This window comes from Micromesistius poutassou (genome assembly GCF_964030765.1).
Source record: "Micromesistius poutassou genome assembly, chromosome: 14".
Lineage (NCBI taxonomy): Eukaryota > Metazoa > Chordata > Actinopteri > Gadiformes > Gadidae > Micromesistius > Micromesistius poutassou.
The window spans coordinates 16,156,135-16,175,650 of NC_140284.1; the positions used below are offsets into that span (position 1 = coordinate 16,156,135).

The 19,516-nt window shown below is 41.1% G+C and overlaps 1 protein-coding gene across 1 annotated transcript; it reads right to left on the reverse strand.

The window, feature by feature from the left end:
• Nucleotides 1–2,766: 2,766 nt before the first annotated feature.
• Nucleotides 2,767–19,259, reverse strand: LOC311358602 (MORC family CW-type zinc finger protein 3-like). Its single transcript, XM_084478693.1, has 15 exons — nt 19,167–19,259; nt 8,284–8,356; nt 7,901–8,033; nt 7,551–7,777; nt 6,959–7,106; nt 6,642–6,744; nt 6,114–6,245; nt 5,526–5,642; nt 5,339–5,439; nt 4,655–4,735; nt 4,507–4,543; nt 4,084–4,105; nt 3,721–3,902; nt 3,389–3,450; nt 2,767–3,281 (listed from the first exon to the last, which is right to left on the reverse strand). Exons 1-15 carry the CDS (start codon nt 19,206–19,208, stop codon nt 3,275–3,277), a joined length of 1,467 nt encoding a protein of 488 aa, XP_084334819.1. The 5' UTR covers nt 19,209–19,259; the 3' UTR covers nt 2,767–3,274.
• Nucleotides 19,260–19,516: the final 257 nt, after the last annotated feature.

Below are 19,516 nucleotides of genomic sequence, written 5' to 3' on the forward strand. Positions count from 1 at the left end.
TCTTTTTAAAAACTGTCGGACCATGTAACTTTCCATAGTTCCTTTTCAAAAATGTATATTCCTTTCTGAATTATGCAAAAAAACAATAGCTTCTAGACATTTTCAAAGGGAAATATTGAATGATGAAAAGTTGAAAATTAAAGGGGCTACACCATTAAAAAAATTATATATCTTATATATAGCATATCTTGGACATAATTGTTGCTGTAAATTGTAGTTGAGAAGCTGATATAAAAATAAAATGGATGTTGGATCTCTCAGCGATATTTACCGAAATGTAAATAAGAATGATTTGTTTATCGTCCCCTGATGCAAAAATAAAGGCAAGGCAAGGCAAGGCAAGGCAACTTTATTTATATAGCACTTTTCATACACAAGGCAGACTCAAAGTGCTTCACATATAAACATTGTCATACAATAAAATAAAATAATAGATAAGTAAAAAGTAAAATAGATAGAAAGTAAAGGCAAAGTTAAAAAAAAAAAAAAAAAAAAAAAAACATTTTAGAAAGGCAGAGTTAATAAAAATGCATTTTAGAAAGGCAAAGTTACTAATAAAATAAAAATAGAAACATTGTAGATTTAAGATTTAGCAGAAAGCTAAAGCAAACATAAAAGTCTTCAGTCTTGTTTTAAAAGCTGTCAGAGTTGGGGCAAGTCTTAAATCCTCAGGGAGTTTATTCCAGCTATTTGTTGCATAGTAACTAAATCCTGCTTCCCCATGTTTCGTGTTGACTCTGGGGATAATTAACAGATTGGTCTCAGAGGATCTTAGTGGTCTAGAAGACTTATGTAGTGGAAGCATATCAGTTAAATATTTTGGCCCTAAACCATGTAGGGATTTGTAGGTTAGCAACATGATTTTAAAATCAATTCTCTGACATACAGGGAGCCAATGTAATGATTTGAGAATTGGTGTAATATGTTCACATTTTTTGGTCTTTGTTAGAACTCTAGCAGCAGCATTCTGAACAAGCTGTAGTTGCCTTAGAGTTTTTTTTGGGAGACCTGTAAGGAGACCATTGCAGTAATCAAGCTTGCTAGTGATAAAGGCATGTACAAGTGTTTGTAAGTCTTCGGTAGACATGAGCCCTCTAAGTTTTGCTACGTTTTTAAGGTGATAATATGCCGATTTTGTAACTGATTTGATGTGACTGTCGAAATGTAAATCTGAATCCATAATAACCCCTAGATTTCTGGCTTTGATTGAGGTTTTCAAGGACAGAGAGTGAAGGTGTTGGGTAACTTTAAGCCTTTCGGTTTTAGCACCAAATACAATTATCTCGGTTTTGTCCTCATTTAAACGTCATGAGTGGAGTGTGGCGGCATCTTAGTGCGCCAGTCATTACAGCTGGAGCCAAACTAGAGGCCTTTATGGGGTGTAGATGGTGAGACTCGTTAAACCTGAAATGATAAACCTGTCCTCCGTCTCAACTCCATATCTATTGAACTAATGTTGACAACAAAGTGAAGGTAAAGTCAGTGTTGTACAGCAGATTCAGAGTAGACTATTTATATATGAGTGGTAATCAATAACGATGCCTTATGGTCCCTTTTCTTCACCCTTTCTTTTGTAGCCTCTTCTACATACTGCACCTCACCACCCTCTCATAAGACCAAATTATATAATATAAACTCATCTTAGTCCTTTTGTTACGTCTGGCTATGTTTCTTTTTCTATCTGCTGTACTCCAGAATGGTTAATTTAATTTAAGAATATACATGTTATAGGATAGGATTTTATTGATAACATTATTGAAATCACTATCGATCAACATTGAATAGATATGTCCAGGTTATTTTAAGCTATGAGCAGGTTAAAATATTACACATTACCACTTTTAAATGTGTATTTGTCTAAACATGTAGGCTATGCCGTTACATGAATAAATATACATTACAATAGCTATAGATTATATAGCTATAAGTAATGCAATTCTTTTTTTATTAATACAGCCTAGACCTAAATATAAAAGCCAATATTGACTGATGGATCATACATAATCCATCATCCAACATTTAGAAGGTGCAGTGTGTAGGATTTAGTGGTGAGGTTGCAGATTGCAACCAACTGAATTCCGTCTTCCAACCTCTCCAAATAACGCAGGAGACGCTACAGTGGCCTGTACAGTACCGTTGCAAATGGTCTATGACAGCATTGAAGTAGCCAAGTGTTAACTGATGACATTCCTTGATAGATGCATCGTTTATTGAGTCTGTAAAGCTACGGGTCATGGCGATTGGACAGGTTTATCACAGACTTGGAAAAGTCACAGATACCGGATTTCTTAATTATTTTGGTCAGAGCATTTGATTTATTGATTGCTGTCGGATTGATTTCAAGATAATTTAAACAAATATGACAACAAATATGACAAAATTATTGTAAAATAAATGACCTACCCTTACTATCAACTAATATTAGTGTTCTCATTCTTTGTGATATGATTGCATAAAATCGTAATGAAAGCATGAACAAACATGTTCAACACCCTATGAAAGCCAAAGCCCGCCCTCTAATGCATCATTCAGCCTCGGGAGGTCTGCCTTGTCTGATAAAGGCTGATAATGGCTAAGCTTCATGACTAATTAAAGATCCATCACACAAACTTAAAATATTAAAGTAAAGAACATTACTTGTTCTCACACATTACTGTTATGAAGAAGAATCAAAACACAAAACAAAACATTTAATTGCCATTGTCCTTTATGAATGAATAAAAAGTACCATATGTCCCGTATTACCAATAAAATGTTTGTTTAATAAACTGATCACTATACAATATGTCTATTTTTTTTATCCAGTCTTTGACCAAAGTCTCCCTTACTGCAATGCCATGCATTAGAACAATATAAAAAATCACATGTACAACAAGCAGTAGACATTAAAGCACTATTCAATCAATAAAAACACTAAATTATCAAACACGAAAGAGTAATCAAAATATTTGAAATTTACAATCTAAAAATCATTAATCATTAAAAAAAGGTAATAAAGCTGGAATGGAGACTAACTCCTCCAGGCCAAGGTGATCCTGGAGCCTAGCCAACTACTCAGTATATCATAGCTAAACGCTGTCTTTGCCAAAATCTAAAAGGTGCCCGTGGGACTCTGAAGGACATTTTATGTTGTTACTTTGTAACCAACATGGGTCAATGGTACTGCTGTGAAATAGGACCATTGCTATCATTGTTCCAATATCTCCTCAATGACGTTGCACTCATTTTTCCCTCAACTTGTCCATCATGATTTGGAGCCCTGATTCCATACTGTTTAAGAGCTGACAAGAAATAGAGATATATTAATAATACATATTGTGTGCCATTTTAATTGTATGCATTTTATTCTATTATATTATATGTAGATGAGAAGGAGAGAGAGACTGACCTTGCATCGTCCTGTTCACACTCCTCAGAAAGGCTGGCTTTCTCCCCCTCCAACTGCTTCACCTAATGGGGAATCACATGGTGTTTGATGTATTAACAACTAACAAGATGTGTTGATTTTATTTGTATAAAACTCCATCACGGTTGCTGTCTCAAATGTTTTCCCAGTTGACAGTCAACATTTCTACTCAAGACACATTTCATTGCAGCATTATTTTCCTACCCTCAAGTATTTTATTGTCAGGTACACTGAGAAACTGAGGACTAAGCTTGGCACTGAAAAGCTTAAGAAAAGGCGAAACACCAGCAACCTACTAAATCTAAAAGGCATACCTTTAAGTGCAGTACATCTATTTGCACTGCCAGCTCCTGTTTTTCTTGCGTTAGGCTGCTAACCAGTAACTCTCTTTCTCTGCTTATCTCCACGTTCTCGCGAGTTGGAGCAGTAGAGCTTCTCAGGTTCATGTGCATTTCTGACTCTCCCTCGTCATCATTACGCCTTGGTCTCTTCGTACCTTGACGGGGGTTTTGACAGAGAGAATACACCTGTTATTACCGGATGACTGCTGCTACTGGACACACTGCATGCTAGAGAAATATTATTTGAAGTATTGTACCAGCTGGTAAAAAAAACAAAGAACAGAAGGTGAAGAAAACAGGAAGTCAAAATAAAGTATGTACCACCCAGATAATTACCAGAAGTGCCCTCTCCTGAGGACTGTGGTGTGTTCAGGGTGGAGGTCGTGTTGTCATGATAAAAAGACGGTTTCAGTACTCTGAATTATCATAGCAGCACTTTTTACACGTAATATAATTCAATACGTAAATCAATACAAAGTATAATTCGTTTTTGTGTAAATGTCAGGCAGACCTGGAAACGACTTCCCACCACCTGCCTGTCTAACGAATGCAGTATTAAAAAGACACAGTATTTAAAAAGATGATTATTGGCTACCTTAACTTATTCATCATGTAGAGATTTTATGACATTAGCATGTAATAAACATTCTCAATCTTTATTATTCTGATAATGATAAAAAATAGAATAAAGCTGTTTAATTAATATTTTATGTACCATTTATAGTACATACAATATAATAATATATATATTTTCTTTACCTCTTCGTTCCCATCATCGTCATCACTCGTCTCGTCACTGTCAACAAACAATTGTCAGAGATGCCAAGGTCAGTCAGATCATACAGGTAACTTGGACTGTATGATGACGATACCTAAAGCACTCCAAACGCTGTGATTGTGGACTTACTCTGGTACATTATTGCTGGGGTTGTTCTTTCTTTTTCCACTGTACTCTCTTAACTTGCTTGCCACACTCTTGATAGTGTTCCTGTAAAACCCCCAAAATATTGTCAGATAATGATAAGAGGGACCTTGTAGTGGTTCTATTTCATGTAGGCTAAGCCGTCGAGGCTTCGCGTTATGGGCTTCTCTTGTGAGCGCACTCGCATGCACTGAAAATTTCAGCTATTCACCAATCAAAGTGCGGCACTGTGTATATAACGTAGAGCACAGTATAGTTCGTCCTCTTTTCTCCCAGCAGTTGCTTGAACCATCTACCAAGACTACTACTTCGACCATCAACGATGAAGAAATGCAGCATCGGCGTGACAGAGCCCACAGAGATACGGCTCCTTCACGGCCTCTGCACCTCCTGCCCGGACGCTTCCACCAGGGCAGACCTCATGTCTCGCGGCAGTCCCCACTTACACGAATGGCCGTTAAATCTTGACTTTGTCAGGCTGCGGGCTCTCATGTGTGCCCTCTTAATTTCCGCTCTTAATTACGCTGGGATTAAGAGTGTCCGAACATAGGCGAATATAAGGCGGGGCTGATAACTAACTAACCACCACCTAAACACAGTATGAACACTGTAAAATGAATTCATGATTTTGCAATCATGATTTGATCCCCATTACAGCAGGGGCCTTACCTGTAAGTGTCGGTGTTGTCAAAGTCCTGTTTGTTGTGAGTCGGTTTCAGATAATTACACTCAATCACACCAATGACTCCGATGCTTATCCTGTGTTTAGCCTGTTAGGAGCACATACACCCAAGTTGAAGTATAAGAAATAATAAAAAGGCACAGATTAAAATTTCACACACAAGCACACACTCACTTTTAGCTGACAGCCGACACGATGATATGCCTTGATGAGTCGGTTCTTGTGGTACATCATAAGGCCATATTTCTCCTTGCTGTTGTTGTCCCCAAAAATGATGGGGATTTTTTTTTTCTAGAACGGGACTTAAGGAAGACTCTGGAACCGGAAGACTGCTGTCGATTCTTCACAGAATGAAAAACATTACATCCATGAATAAACCAAACACACACTCACACTGATCAAGAAGACTGTTGTGACGATCTGTCTCTCTGATGCATGTTGTAATGTTTGGTGACACATGGCTCAGTGGTTAGCACTGGTACGTCACAGCCAGAAGGTCCTGGCTTCGAAGACATTGCCATCAGGATTTTTTTCCACTGCGTCTAACCTGGGTACTCTGGTTTCTCCCACTCCATAACACATAACCACAGAACACCTAGACGTCCATTTACAAAGACAAGCCTGCTATAAACTGGAGTTGATCCCAGCGATACACCGTGTAGCAGCCCGCCGCCCCTGGGTTAAATGCAGAGAATGTACTCATTAATGATTTCTTCTGCAAGTAAAATCTGGAATGTTTCTATGTCTGGATGAAAAGGATACCACAATATTGGGTTTGTAGCTGTACGAGGTGTTGATATATTCAAGGCTCTCAGAGATTGGACGGGTATCCAACTTCTTTCCTTGAATGTTGATCTGCATAGATGGCTTCATGTAGAGGATGCTGCAGTATGCCTACGTTTAGTATAGATACAAAACGAAATACAACCTCAGACACACAAGAATAAAGAAAAAATAACTCACATAATGATTCACATCTAGCCGCGTCTTAAGTTTCTTAATTGTATTGTTCAGAAAATACATTTTATTTATTTGGTCTTTGCAAAGTGCTTAAGGACATAACATTTTACAATGCAGACATCAGGTTTTCTTATGAATCCCCATGTCTGAAATGTTCAAAATGATAACATTAACATGGTTTTAGAAATAAGGTAATCTTAATAGCTTCATTAATTAATATTGCATCATGAAGGTCTGATCCCTTACTCTGCATTCGGTATGTGGGCCTTGCCCCAGAGCTACAGGGTGTTTATGTGTACCATGCGGTCAGCTGAAGTTGCTACTACTTACACGCAAGGAGTTGCTCTCAGGGTCTGAAGTGTCTAAGTCATCACAGGGAATGCAGATATCATTCTCTGTGGTGCAATCCAACTCCATATTCTCTTCTTCTGTCCTATAATGAATGTAACAACATAAAGATAGCAGCTATTATTGCTTGCTTTGTATTACAGAATTCAATAGGTCTATTTTAGCTGCAAACATTCTAAAACATTATTTTGTGTCCGTCCCGACCGTAGAATGTCCTAACACGCTGTGTTCTGTGGGCTTAAAGCATTAATGCCAATCTTTCTTTAATAAGTTTAGTAACCATGGGGATGAACCCAGACCTGCGGAGGTTCCAGATGATGATCTTGGTCCCGGTGGTGGACTCAATCGCTTGGAGCTCAGTGAGCAGCTGCTCCTCAGTGTTGAAGGGTGAGTGTTCCAGTATGTCCTTCAGACTGGCCCGGTTCTCCCACATCTCACTCCCACTGAGTAGTCACTCAGGTAAAGGAAGTTCTTATTAGGCTTGGCGGATGTAACTCTCCTCACCTTTAACCTCTATCCAGACCCCTTTAACATTAGTGTCGTAGCAGGACACCAGCAGGACACCAGTTCCATGATAAACAATATGATTACATTATGAACCATTTTTCATGTTGGAAAGCCACTGCAAGGTTAGTTCTAGCTACTTCTCTAGCTTGGTCTAAACTTGGGTACAAGAATATTATATATGTAGCATATGGAACCAATAACAATTATAATCCGATAAAAAATGAATAATAATAATATCCTCTAAAAAGGCCCTAGCCAAGGAACCAGATATGGCTTGATTAACATATCCAGAGTAATTTACTTCATGATAACAGTAATCCACAACACACAACAGCAATGACCAGGAACACAGTGTCGACCCATTTGACGTGCTCAAAAGGATATACTTAATGGCTTCCTGTTTGTTAAAGCTGATGATAGGCACACCGATGTGCTTGGCTTCGATCTTCTCCAGGTAAGTCTGTGACAGCATGCCAACACACAGGCCATTCTTTGATTTGGATAAAACAATGGCATCCCGGCCCAGACGCATTGAGCCAGACTTGAAACCGTTGCCATACATCCCAATGGGATGTTTGCCGTTCACAGCTTTTTTCTCGCTAAATCCAAAGCTATAAGGGAAAAGGAAAAATATGTTACATACAATACTTCACAGCATGGTCATGAATAAATTGAATTCCCTGATGTTGTGATATTCTAAATAATCATAGATATTGTAAATAATCAACTATCACCTGAGCATCTGATGCATCAAGTCACGGTTGAGTCCGTTTCCGTCGTCCCTGAAGGTGAGACACTCCATGTTATTGATCTGGGTCTTATCGATCCATATTTGTTTGGCATTGACATCAGGGTCGTATGCGTTGTCTACGGGGAGGATTAAGGAAAATACAATGAAAAACTTCAACCAAGTCTATACATACACTAACAAAATGCTATTTTAAGTAAAAAACATTTGGGGAAAAAAATTGCATTTGTGAAGGTGTATGGTAAAACATTTGGCCTTTTATCAGTTGTCAAGTGAATTTCCAGTTCCAGAAAACTTAAAACACACTTTAAAAAAACAGAAACTGAAACTAATGTATGCTACCACATAAACCAAAACAGGAGGACTCACCTATGAGTTCAGCAATAGCACTGAAGGGCCCGGTGTGGCTGGTCGAGTTGGTGTGGAGAAACTTTATGCTAAGCTGAAATGGGAACGTCCATTACCGATTACACAACACTGTGGTGATTCACACAAAAATGACTTGGGAAGGGACATTCATCCAGATCAAATATAATACATCAGTATTCATGGTTGACTCCGACACGCTATAACACATCTGTCTACAAATGAATCTATCCCAACTCATATCCAAACCAACACAGCCAAACATGAGAAACCCTGATGAATCTACGCTGATGGACCTAATTTTTACTAACAAACCCCAAACTACTAAAGAAACAATAACCAATTAACTATTGACTTGTAGAGATTTTTATGTAAACTACAATGGCAAAATTGAGACTTATAAATGTGATACAATGTAGCAAACAGACGTTGGTTCGGTTTCACATATGCATATTTCTAAATGAACCAAAATAGACCAAGCAAACCAAAATAGACCGTGAAGACGCCACTCACGGGCCACTTCCGAGAACAAAATGTAGCGACAGATTTTCGTTGCGCTCCTGGGGCTGATTCTCGCCTATTACATTGTATGTGTCGGTAACTTTCAGCAAACTATTCAGTTTGAAAATGAGTCGCGGCTGCGACTCGAAAACAACGTCATGATGCATTGGAGTCTCCGACGGCGCATTGCTCGCCACTTCAAACAGAAGAGACGTGCCCGCCTCCTGAATGACCGCAGATAACCTTTCTCCCTTAGCTGCTTGCTGAATAGCGCATAAACATAGACGTTTTTATGGGTCGTGGCAAGTTGTTCCTGTATGTGCTGATCCGACCAAATATTTATGAGGCATTTTATCTCCTCACTAGTCCACATTTCTCCGCGGTTTGAGGGTTTTGGGGCTTTTTTCATCTCGAGCCGCCGATGAATAAACAAATGGGTAAGCGTGAGATCAATAGGAAATAAAAAATGAATAATTTGACCCATAATTCCGTGCTCCCAACACCCACAATGCATAGTTTTGGACAATTCTTTTTCGGTTGCTTTCACACCAGAGGAACCGCACCAAATTTAGGGAGATCAGTGGAGTGGATCAAGACCACCTCTTCAGGGAGGTCTCGGACGGCTGATTTGGTGCGCCAAAGTGCGCCGGTTGCATTCACACCAACGCAAACGTACCGAACCAAGGGTCCAAACTCATTTAGTGTGCACTAAATGCTGTATGTGTGAAAGCACCCTAACTTTCAGTAGATTCAAAGTAGGATTGCAGAGATGGATTGTTTGTTTGTTTGCTTTTTTGTATTTTAGAAGTGGTATGCTCACTGTGCTTAGCCAACAATAGGCCCATGATTTTGTAGCCAAGCTATTCATGCTGTTGCATGTCCTTTCCATTAGTGATGGCTCGTTCGCGAACGAATCAGTTCGAACGAACGACTCTCCATTGCATGATCGTGATTTGTTTGAGAATGAGAACGAGGGAGTCGTTCCCTATTCACTCACTCACTATTCCCTATATAGTGTTTATGATATAGTAAACTATATAGGGAACCAACAAACGAGAATTCGGACACTATGCTGAACATTTCTAAACGTCATTTGCGTCAGTAAATGCGCCTGCATTGCATTGTGGTATATGGGAGTAACATCGTATGTTCACTCAAATTTTGGGTATTTTATAGTCCACTATATAGTGAATGTGAAAAAAGAAAGAAAGTGAAACCACTGAGAATTTGAACACCACTACAAAATGGCAACCACCCTATATAGTGCACTATATCCGTGATAGGGAACGATTTCAAACACAGCTAGTGACTGAGAACCATGATTCACCACTACCGGAAACGTGACTGAACGAACGATTCGAACGACTCTTCTTGGCGAACTGACCAATGCAAACTGATTCATTCAAACGAATGGAAAGACGTCTCGAACATGAGAGAGAGCAAGAACAAGAAGTTACGGAAGACCACGATGTCTTTGAACCCATGCCATCGACGTCTATTCTGAAATCCAACAAAGAAACTCAGATCCAGGTCAGGCCTGCTAATCATAGGCTCTGGCCCCGTCCTTCCTGCCCTTTGCATAATATGCAAGAAAAAGGAAAAATTTATCAACAAAGCAGGCAAACGACAAAGGGATCCTCTGTCAAAGGCTGAAACATTATCCTTGCACTGCCTTACCTATTTGCACTACCATCATGAAACACACTATCATAAAGCACCTTACCATACATACTGAATCACAGGGTCTATCTTTATCGACGATACTATTCATATAGAATAGTATCGTCTTTCTTATAATCCTGCTTATGTTGTATGTGTATGTTATGTGTGATGTCTTTAAGCTACTGGGACCTTATATATATATCTACTTAACATTATATAAGTAAACATCCAATTTTCCTTCTGTTGTATGTGCACACAATCACAACACGTATTAATTAATTTACTTCTCATTCATATGTGTTGCTTTAGGGATGAGAAAATGTTTGACGTCAGCTATAAGATGTTCTGTGAGACGATCATCCGCCAAAGGCTGCTTGTCAACCAAGAGGTGCTAAGAATGGGCCAGCTGAGGAAGGCCTTCATTGAACTGGTGATGGCAAATGAAGGTCTTGATGCTTCAAACTACAGGTAACAGCAATGCAATTTTCTCAAGTCTTATTATTTCTCATGTGCAAGGCCAGCTTAACACAAAATGTGTGTGACATGCCTGTTTGGAGGAATAGTTTTTAAGTCTTGCTGTTTGCACAGACATGTACCAGTTGGCAACAAGGAGAACAGCGAGTGTACGTGTTGTGTGGTTTGTGATGTTGTGTGCCTGTCTTGGGCATCTTTGGTGTTAAATGTGCTGTATGGCAGAAAGGTTCTAGCCTGTAATTACTTGTACCACCTCCATCACTCTCTGCTTTTGATGGTACTCATGTGACCCTTAATTGTCACTGTTTTGTTGTGTTGCAGACAAGATACGTTGAAGAAGAGGCTGACTCGTGATTTCCCTCAGCTGGTGTTTCACTGTCCCACCAAGCGCAACGTCTGCGAGCTGGTTTTTACAGAGACTCTGTCAACAGATACACTCGTGAACATGTTACCTGATCCATCAGGTGCAGAAACCACCCAATCTAGTGAGTTGACCCAGACCGACAGCGAGACTGAAAAAGGGACAACACACCAAACGACACAACCCAAGGCTGAATTAAATAACACGCTTCGGCCAATGAATCGATTTACTCACCACCATGTATACGCGGACAATTGCAGTTGTCCAATTGAGGAGCATAGTTGAGCTATGGCTTTAATCAAATTAAGCTGTGCATGTAAACGTACTGATTGTGTACCTTGCTTCCAAGGGCTGTAAGCAGACACCTAAGTCATTGACTTTAGGTTTAACTGTTTGACATTTAACAGGATCATCACGCATTGTCCCAGTCTTAACAGACTGGGACATTGTGCATCATGGGACACAGTTTTGAGTCTGGACACTAGCCTTGCCCAACTGACACTAGTAGAAGGCAGAGACAAGATACCAAAAGGATTCTCAAAGAAGGCACCCACAACACTTGTGTGGGATAACATTGACTTTGGTGAGGAGACTATCAGGTCGTGGAACCACTCACCATACAAATGGAATTATGCTCCAGAGTCTAGCCATCGAGCCTATGTCCACAGCAATCAGACAGCCTCTGAGGAAGGGCATTTCCACATTCAAAGCCCCCCCCCCCCCAATGCCTATACAACCGTACCATCAGTCCACCATAGATTCCATGCTCAACCCTTTTGATGTATACCAAGATGGCATTGTGTGTCTTAGCTCTGGAAGAGTAGCAACAGAAGAAATCATGACAGATTTGCTTGTTGCCCCAGAAAAGGGTGAAAATGCTGTACAAGAGTTTATGGACCAGAGACTGTTATCCAATTCAGTTGAAATATTTGCCCCCATAAAATCACAAAAACTGCAGACCTTCAGTGATCAGGTAAAGCCCAAAAATAAATCTGCAGCAGGCAAAGAAGTGATTTTTCGTGCTGACAAGAAGTTGTTTTCCAGGCTCCTCATCCTTGGTCAGAGCATAAAAATTGAAATGAGGGAAATTCTGTCATATTAGATAGAACTGTGTCCTATCCATTAGCAAGTGCTAATGGTTTACTTGCCAAAACAAATAAATCTGCTCTCATGGATCTATTGGAGAACAAAGGTGGAGACTGCTTGGTTGACCAAGTTCCAGTAGATGGTGCCATTCTTTTTGATGGCATGGCAGTCATACAGGCCATGCGATCCAGACCAGGTACATTTGGAGAGCTTGCAGAGACCATACTGCAAACATACTCCAACTCTCTTTGCAGCACAAGTGTACACGCATTGACTTTGTCATTGACCAGTATCCACTCATCAGTATCAAAAACCTAGAACGGTCACGTAGAGCGGTCACAACGCATGCAAATCTTTGGCCCGGATCAAAGGGCCCCAACCCAATGGAAAAGGTTTCTCTTTGAAGGAACAAATAAGGAAGCACTTGCCGAATTCCTGTATGTTGCATGCAAAAATGCAGACCTTACAACAGTGGGCAAAAACCTCTGCTTGTACATCGCACATAAAGATCAATGTGACTGTGTGACTGTTATGGAGGGTGTACAGTCTGTTAATGTTGTTGAAGACCTGCAGTGTGATCATGAAGAATGTGACACAAGGGTGTTTTTACATGCACAACATGCTGCACAGGAGCATAAAGCTGTCATTATCAAGAGCTCTGACACTGATGTGGCAGTCATTGCTGTAAGTCTGCAGACAGATTTTCCATGCAGCTTATGTTTTAACAGGGACTGGCAACAGGACACGTATCATTGACATTACCAAGATGTCATCAGCTCTTGGAGCCATTGTGTGTTCAGCCTTGATTGGAATTCACACATTTTCTGGGTGTGACTCCACAAGTGCCTTTTATGGCAAAGGTAAAAGAAAGACATTTTCTGTTGCATGTGAGAAAGAGGAGTATCTTAAGGCTTTTCAAAGTTTAGGTACTAACTTTAACTTGGAGCAGTCAACATTCGCACCACTTTGCCAGTATGTATGCCACCTATATGACCAGCCAGCTGCCAAAAATGTTAATGAGACTAGGTGCAAGGCTTTCTGTATGGCATCATCAGCCATGCCAGAATTATCCATTCCCCCTACTTCTGATGCCCTCCATCAGCACTGCAAAAGGGCAAACTACCAGGCTGTAATAATGAGGTCCTGTCTCAAAAGGAATATCAGTGCTCCATCCCCTGCTGGATATGGTTGGCAAATAGAGAATGGGAACTTACACGTCACCTGGATGACAGGAAATCCGGCCCCTGACAGTGTTTTAAATGTGATACACTGCAGCTGCAATGAGAGTGCCCGTGAGGAAGGCAGGTGTTCCTGTTTCTCTGCAGGACTGTGTTGCACTGACTTGTGTCGTTGTACCAATTGTGCAAACACAAAAGACACAGAGGAAAAGGAAGATGATAACTGTCTGGACACTGACAGTGAGGACTAGTGTCTTATTGCCGTATTCCTTATTCTGTAATTGTATTGTGTAAGTTTTGTAAAGTTGTATTTTGAATGAATGAATGAATGAACGAATGAATGGTCATTGGTATAAGTACAATTACTGCCTTTTATTTATTTATTTATAAATGACTTAAGATAAAAAGTTCACCTTATGGTATATTTGCCTCATTGTTCTTCTTGGACACAGCTATGTATACAGTCAAGTCAGTACATTGGGGTGTTCCAAGAACGGAGGTTTAACAAACACAGAGTTAACGCTGAACTCTAGGTTGATTGATCCTGTGCCAACTAACCCAGAGCTGTCGGTTCCACAGCACCGGTTATGAATTAGTTCAATCAACACGGGGTTGGTTAACACAGGGTTGTGCGCGTTCACGGCAAACCTATAAAGACGTGATGTATGGATCATGGAAATCCTGATCAAAATGGCGAAACGGGCCGCATATTTTACCGATCTCGAGCAGAAATTCAAAGTGGACGATGATGATATTGCTATTCAAGGTACTAATTATTATTTTTCCTCCCTCAGCAACTAAAGAATAAAAATTATGGAAGAAAACTGTGTTTGGTGTGTTTTTTTTTATTTTATTGAAATGATTTCTGCAAATGTGGTCTTGCATCCTTTGTCAGCCCTTACAAACATTTGCGGAATGTGTTCCTCCTCGAGGAACAGGTCAAAGGGGGGAGGCATCTCTTTGCGCAGCGTGGCTATATTGTGGAGGACGGCGCATGCAACAATTACATCGCATGCCCGTTCCGGACAAACTCTTAGTCCACGTAGGCATTGGAATCTGGACTTCAATATCCCGAATGTATTTTCAATCTTAATGCGGGTTCTGCTGTGTGCCAGGTTAAATGTTGTCTGTGGTCCAGGAGCGGGATTAGGGTACGGGGTGATGAGCGTCGGGAGGCATGGATACCCTCGATCTCCTAGGAGATCCCCATCGAATTGCCCTGCGATCAAATACAAACTTTGAGCTATCTTGCAAGCACAACAATTATGAGGTCTATGATATGTTCATAATGCAACTCACCCTGTTGAAATGTATTGCTCACATTGGATGTATGCCATCAATGCACCCAATTACATTAGGAAATCCCGAAATATAATACCCAGATGAAAAGTCAACAAGGATAATTTCGGAGCCATTTGGGAACACTTAAAGTAGATAATGCTGACCTGCAAGTTGGTGAAACTCCATTTTAATGCGTCTCGTGGGTTTATGGCCTGGAAAAACGATGAAGTTACGCAACAACCGCTTCAGCGCAAGACAGACGCACTGAGCGGCAGACGGTAGCTTTGCCTATGTGCTCAGCATCTCCTACACTGTACAAAAAGCTACCCGTCGCAAAAAAACGGAGGGCAGATCCACGATTGTTAACATTTGCAATGTAGGGTTGGGGAAGGCTATTTAAATATATCAAAGAATCACGTGAAAAACTATATCTCTCCAGCAAAAAGTCATCCGGAAAGGCCAATATGTCGAGCCATGGTCTAATTAATCTCTCAGTGAATTGCACAAATTATTTGCGCTCCGATATCAACAGGCAAAAGCGTAAAAGCTGCGATAAACGCGGGTTTAAATAGCCTACTCTGAGCGAAACCGGGTTATCTTCCAAACTTAAACTGCGCAAAACCTGCTCCGACCAGGTTTGATTGAGAGCATATGTTTCTATAGCAGCTTACATACCGTGTTCATTTTGGAACGGAAAACCTAGGGTTGCCGCTAACCCTGGGTTAACTTAGCTGGGTAAGTGATAAAACCGGCTTTGTGGAACACCCCTCTGGGTACAACCAAAAGCGCATAAATAGACAAAACAAAACACAGAATACCTCAGACTTAATGAGGTCTTAGTCATATGAAAAAAACATGACATAAAACAAACATACAGCACTGTTTAGAATCCATTTGGCCCGGTATTGGTAACGTTGAATCTAACCACGGGGGCCGCCATGTTGCAATTCTGTTGACAAAAAGCAGCTATCTTATTGGTTTAGCACGATCACGTATCGAACCGTGGCACCACTCACGACCAAAATCTTATTACGCTCTGAAGAAACTAGTTCTGCATGAAACATAGACGCACGGACAATCGACTGGAAAATCAGCGACAAACTTTTTTTTGGTAGCTTAGCATGACCTGTTCTTTTTTATGAACGATTATGTAGATGCGCGCCTGCGGAGCGGAATTCCTTTTCTAAAAGACTTTTCGTGGTTCACCTTGCGGTACCACCCTTCACTTTTACCAGCAGTGGGTCTGCTTATAGGTCGGAATATGGTCGGAATGAAGCGGCCGCCGATGATTGACAGGCTGGGTATTTTATTCTAAACGTTACTGTGTGTTCACACCGCACTTCGCCCCGCGACACGTTTCAATGTTAAGTGAACGTAGAGACGCGTATCGGGCGAAACTTTTTGTCGCCGGGACCCGCGACAAGATTTGATTGACGGGGCGACAGTTTTCCCCAAGACGGGCGGGTGCGTTGAAATATTTCAACTTCTTTCGCGGCACTCGCGGTGAGACAGCCAATCAGCGTTCACTCCCTGTGGGTAACGTGGGTGAAGTAACGTAAAACAGCCAATCAGCGTTCACTCCCTGGGTGACGTCACGTAACAGCCAATCAGTTCACTCCCTGGGTGAAGCAACGTAAAACAGCCAATCACCGTTCAGCCGGCTGGGCTAACCGTTCAGAACCGGCCGCAACTGTGGGTCTATTTAATGATATGCGGCTGATATTAACAAACATCGTTTGTTACCAGTATTGTATACATTATCGTTGTCGACTTGTGTTCATAATATGCATGTGTCCCCCTCCCCCTGTTAAAGACCGGGTAAACCAAATTCAGTATTTTTCTTCTTATCATATTAATTAGGCCTTAAATGTGTCCCTCAAAACATGTAAAAAATATTTTTCCCATTCATCATTTCCTTGAGGAGCTAGGCCTCAGAGAATGTTCTGTGTGCAGGTTTAAAATGGGCGGGTCTACATCGATGACCGCTTTACGTAAAGCGGTCATACTCACATAAACCCGCCCCCTGCTGCCCTCTAGGTATAAATACATTAACCGCGCACTAGCATTCTGTGGTTTCACCCGTCTATGGTTTTACCGTTCACGAGTCTGGTTTGAATTGTCAGTTTGCAGTTGGCTCTCCGGTGATGGGCGTGGTTTCCTGGCCTGCAGCGCACACGCCCCCACCGTCCTGAGCCAGGGATTACTGCTCATTTTTCATCAACTTTGAAGCATAATTTTATATACTTCGCGATTTTTTTAGTCCTTCAAATTTGGCAGGGTGGTTAATAATATATTTTCCTGTGGTATTATAAACTCAAAACCCATAATTATTCTTGGTTTACCCGGTCTTTAATATACATCGCCATGGACCAACCGTTCCCTGCACTCCGCAGTGAACCGCAGCTTGAGGAGGAGAAAGTGAGCTCTATATATAATATTATATATATAATATATAAATATCTATATAATATAATATATACGATATATATAATATCACGGCACAAAGCGGTGTGCGCCTCCGGATTATATTATTAACCCATAAACGACGGGCATTCCGACGTCTCTCCCTCTTCCACAACAGGTACAGACACACATCTCGGCCATGGTTGATGAGACTGAATTGGCATGAATGACCGTTGGCGGGCAAAACGCTCCGCGACACGTTTCTGTGCACACATTAAGCACAGCGACAGATTTCGCTGAGTCGCGCGACAACATACGCAGCTTCGCGCGAACAGGCGAAAATTGTGTCTTTTGGTGTGAACGCACAGTTACAATACACGTTTGCACAGACACAACCGGACTCGTTCGTTACTTCACTAAACTGACACACGCTACTGCTCGCTCTCCTCGCTCGTCCACTCACTCACACACACACTGCCATTCCTGCGCACACACATAAACTACTCTCGTAACACTTATTATTGACAACAGTTAGCTGAACATTATAGGGTCCCGGCCTTCCACTCCCTGTTTTCTCAGTTAAACACAGATATCAACTACATTTGTCCCAGTGTTTGTTAGATGTGAAATGAAGCAAAAAAAGACACTCTCTCCTCTGGTAACGCAGTCGTTCGCAACGCCTTTCTTATTCGTCGTTTCTTTTATTTGTCTGTAACTCATGCTCCAATCTTTCATCGATTGATGCGGATGTTGTGGATGCAACGGAATATATGATGCATCGCTGCAGCAACATTTAAGATGATCGTGATGAGTTCTGCCCATTCTGCCTCCGTTGCTGTCTGCGGTCAGACCAAAACACACCTGAGTGACAGCGGCCATCCTGCGAACCTCGACCCTACGTCATATCCCGCCCCTTGCAAGCCAGCCCCCCTAAACCCCCGTTGATTCTACTGATGTCTGCGTGACAATGTCATGATCTTAGGTCATGATCATATATATGGATATGTGTGTGTGTGTGTGTGTGTGTGTGTGTGTGTGTGTGTGTGTGTGTGTGTGTGTGTGTGTGTGTGTGTGTGTGTGTGTGTGTGTGTGTGTGTTATCGGTTATCAGTTTTAGGAGCTTAAAGTTATCGGTTATCGTATCGGTTAAAAAAAAGTTATCGTGCATCCCTATTTAATACCATCCCAATTTCATCGACACACCTTTATGTAGTTCCCCCTGTTCATAACTAAATTAGACTATCACTCTTTCGGGGAAAGCCTGCATCCAAAATGAAACTGTTGTGATACAAATTCCCACCTTCATGTTATCAAAAATTAAAATTACCTTTACCGTTTGAATCAAAATCAAATACACTTCCACATCACAGAATGGGAAACTGTTTTCAGGACGGGTCTTGTTCTCACACGCATTTCTCTTTGTCTGGTTTTTGATCGTTAAACAAAGGGGTGTTGTTGAACAGCATTGCGACCTTGCCTTGTTTGCGCAGACATTTCTACTCTCTATGAAATTGGTTCAACGTAGAAAACCGAAACTGGTATCGATCTGAAGAGAGGAGAAGTAGTTTCTGTAGTATCGATATGTTGGGATCGATCCGCTCATCGCTCACCTGGCTCATCCAGCGGGTGAGCGATGGGCGGATGAGCGTGACACGGACTACCAATATAACAACTATGGTATTGACAATGGACGCGTTACAAAGGTGAATATTGTCCTCTGATGCTTTTAACGAGCTGAACTCAATATCATTAAAACGTGTTCATCGACCACACAAAACATTGGTTGCGATGGGAATAATGCAATGTAAACCGTTAAGTCGTAACATCCCACTTTTATTTTATTTTCTGAGGTGATCATCGATCGATTTCGCTCCTGTGACGTCGTTAAGATTAGTATTGGCATAATTCTACCAATCGATACAGATGATATGTTAACCTTACCGTACTCAGTGGGATCCCGCGGTCCGTCTTTGCAGCTGCCATGTTCCCGTGAAACCGAAACTAACTCTGAGTGCGGAAAAAGTTAAAACCCAAATGCAAACCATAAGCCTACCAGAAACCAGTGTCAAACATGAGGCTACATACGCAATAGAAAACGAATCATCAGGATAAGCTTAATATCTGTATCAAATAACACAAGTTAAACGGTCAGTTAAACCGCACCCCTCAGAATGCAGTCAGACCTACATTGATATACCTCAAGTGATCCCACATCAAGGGATCAAATACTGCCATAAACACCAAGATCCACACACACACACACACACACACACACACACACACACACACAC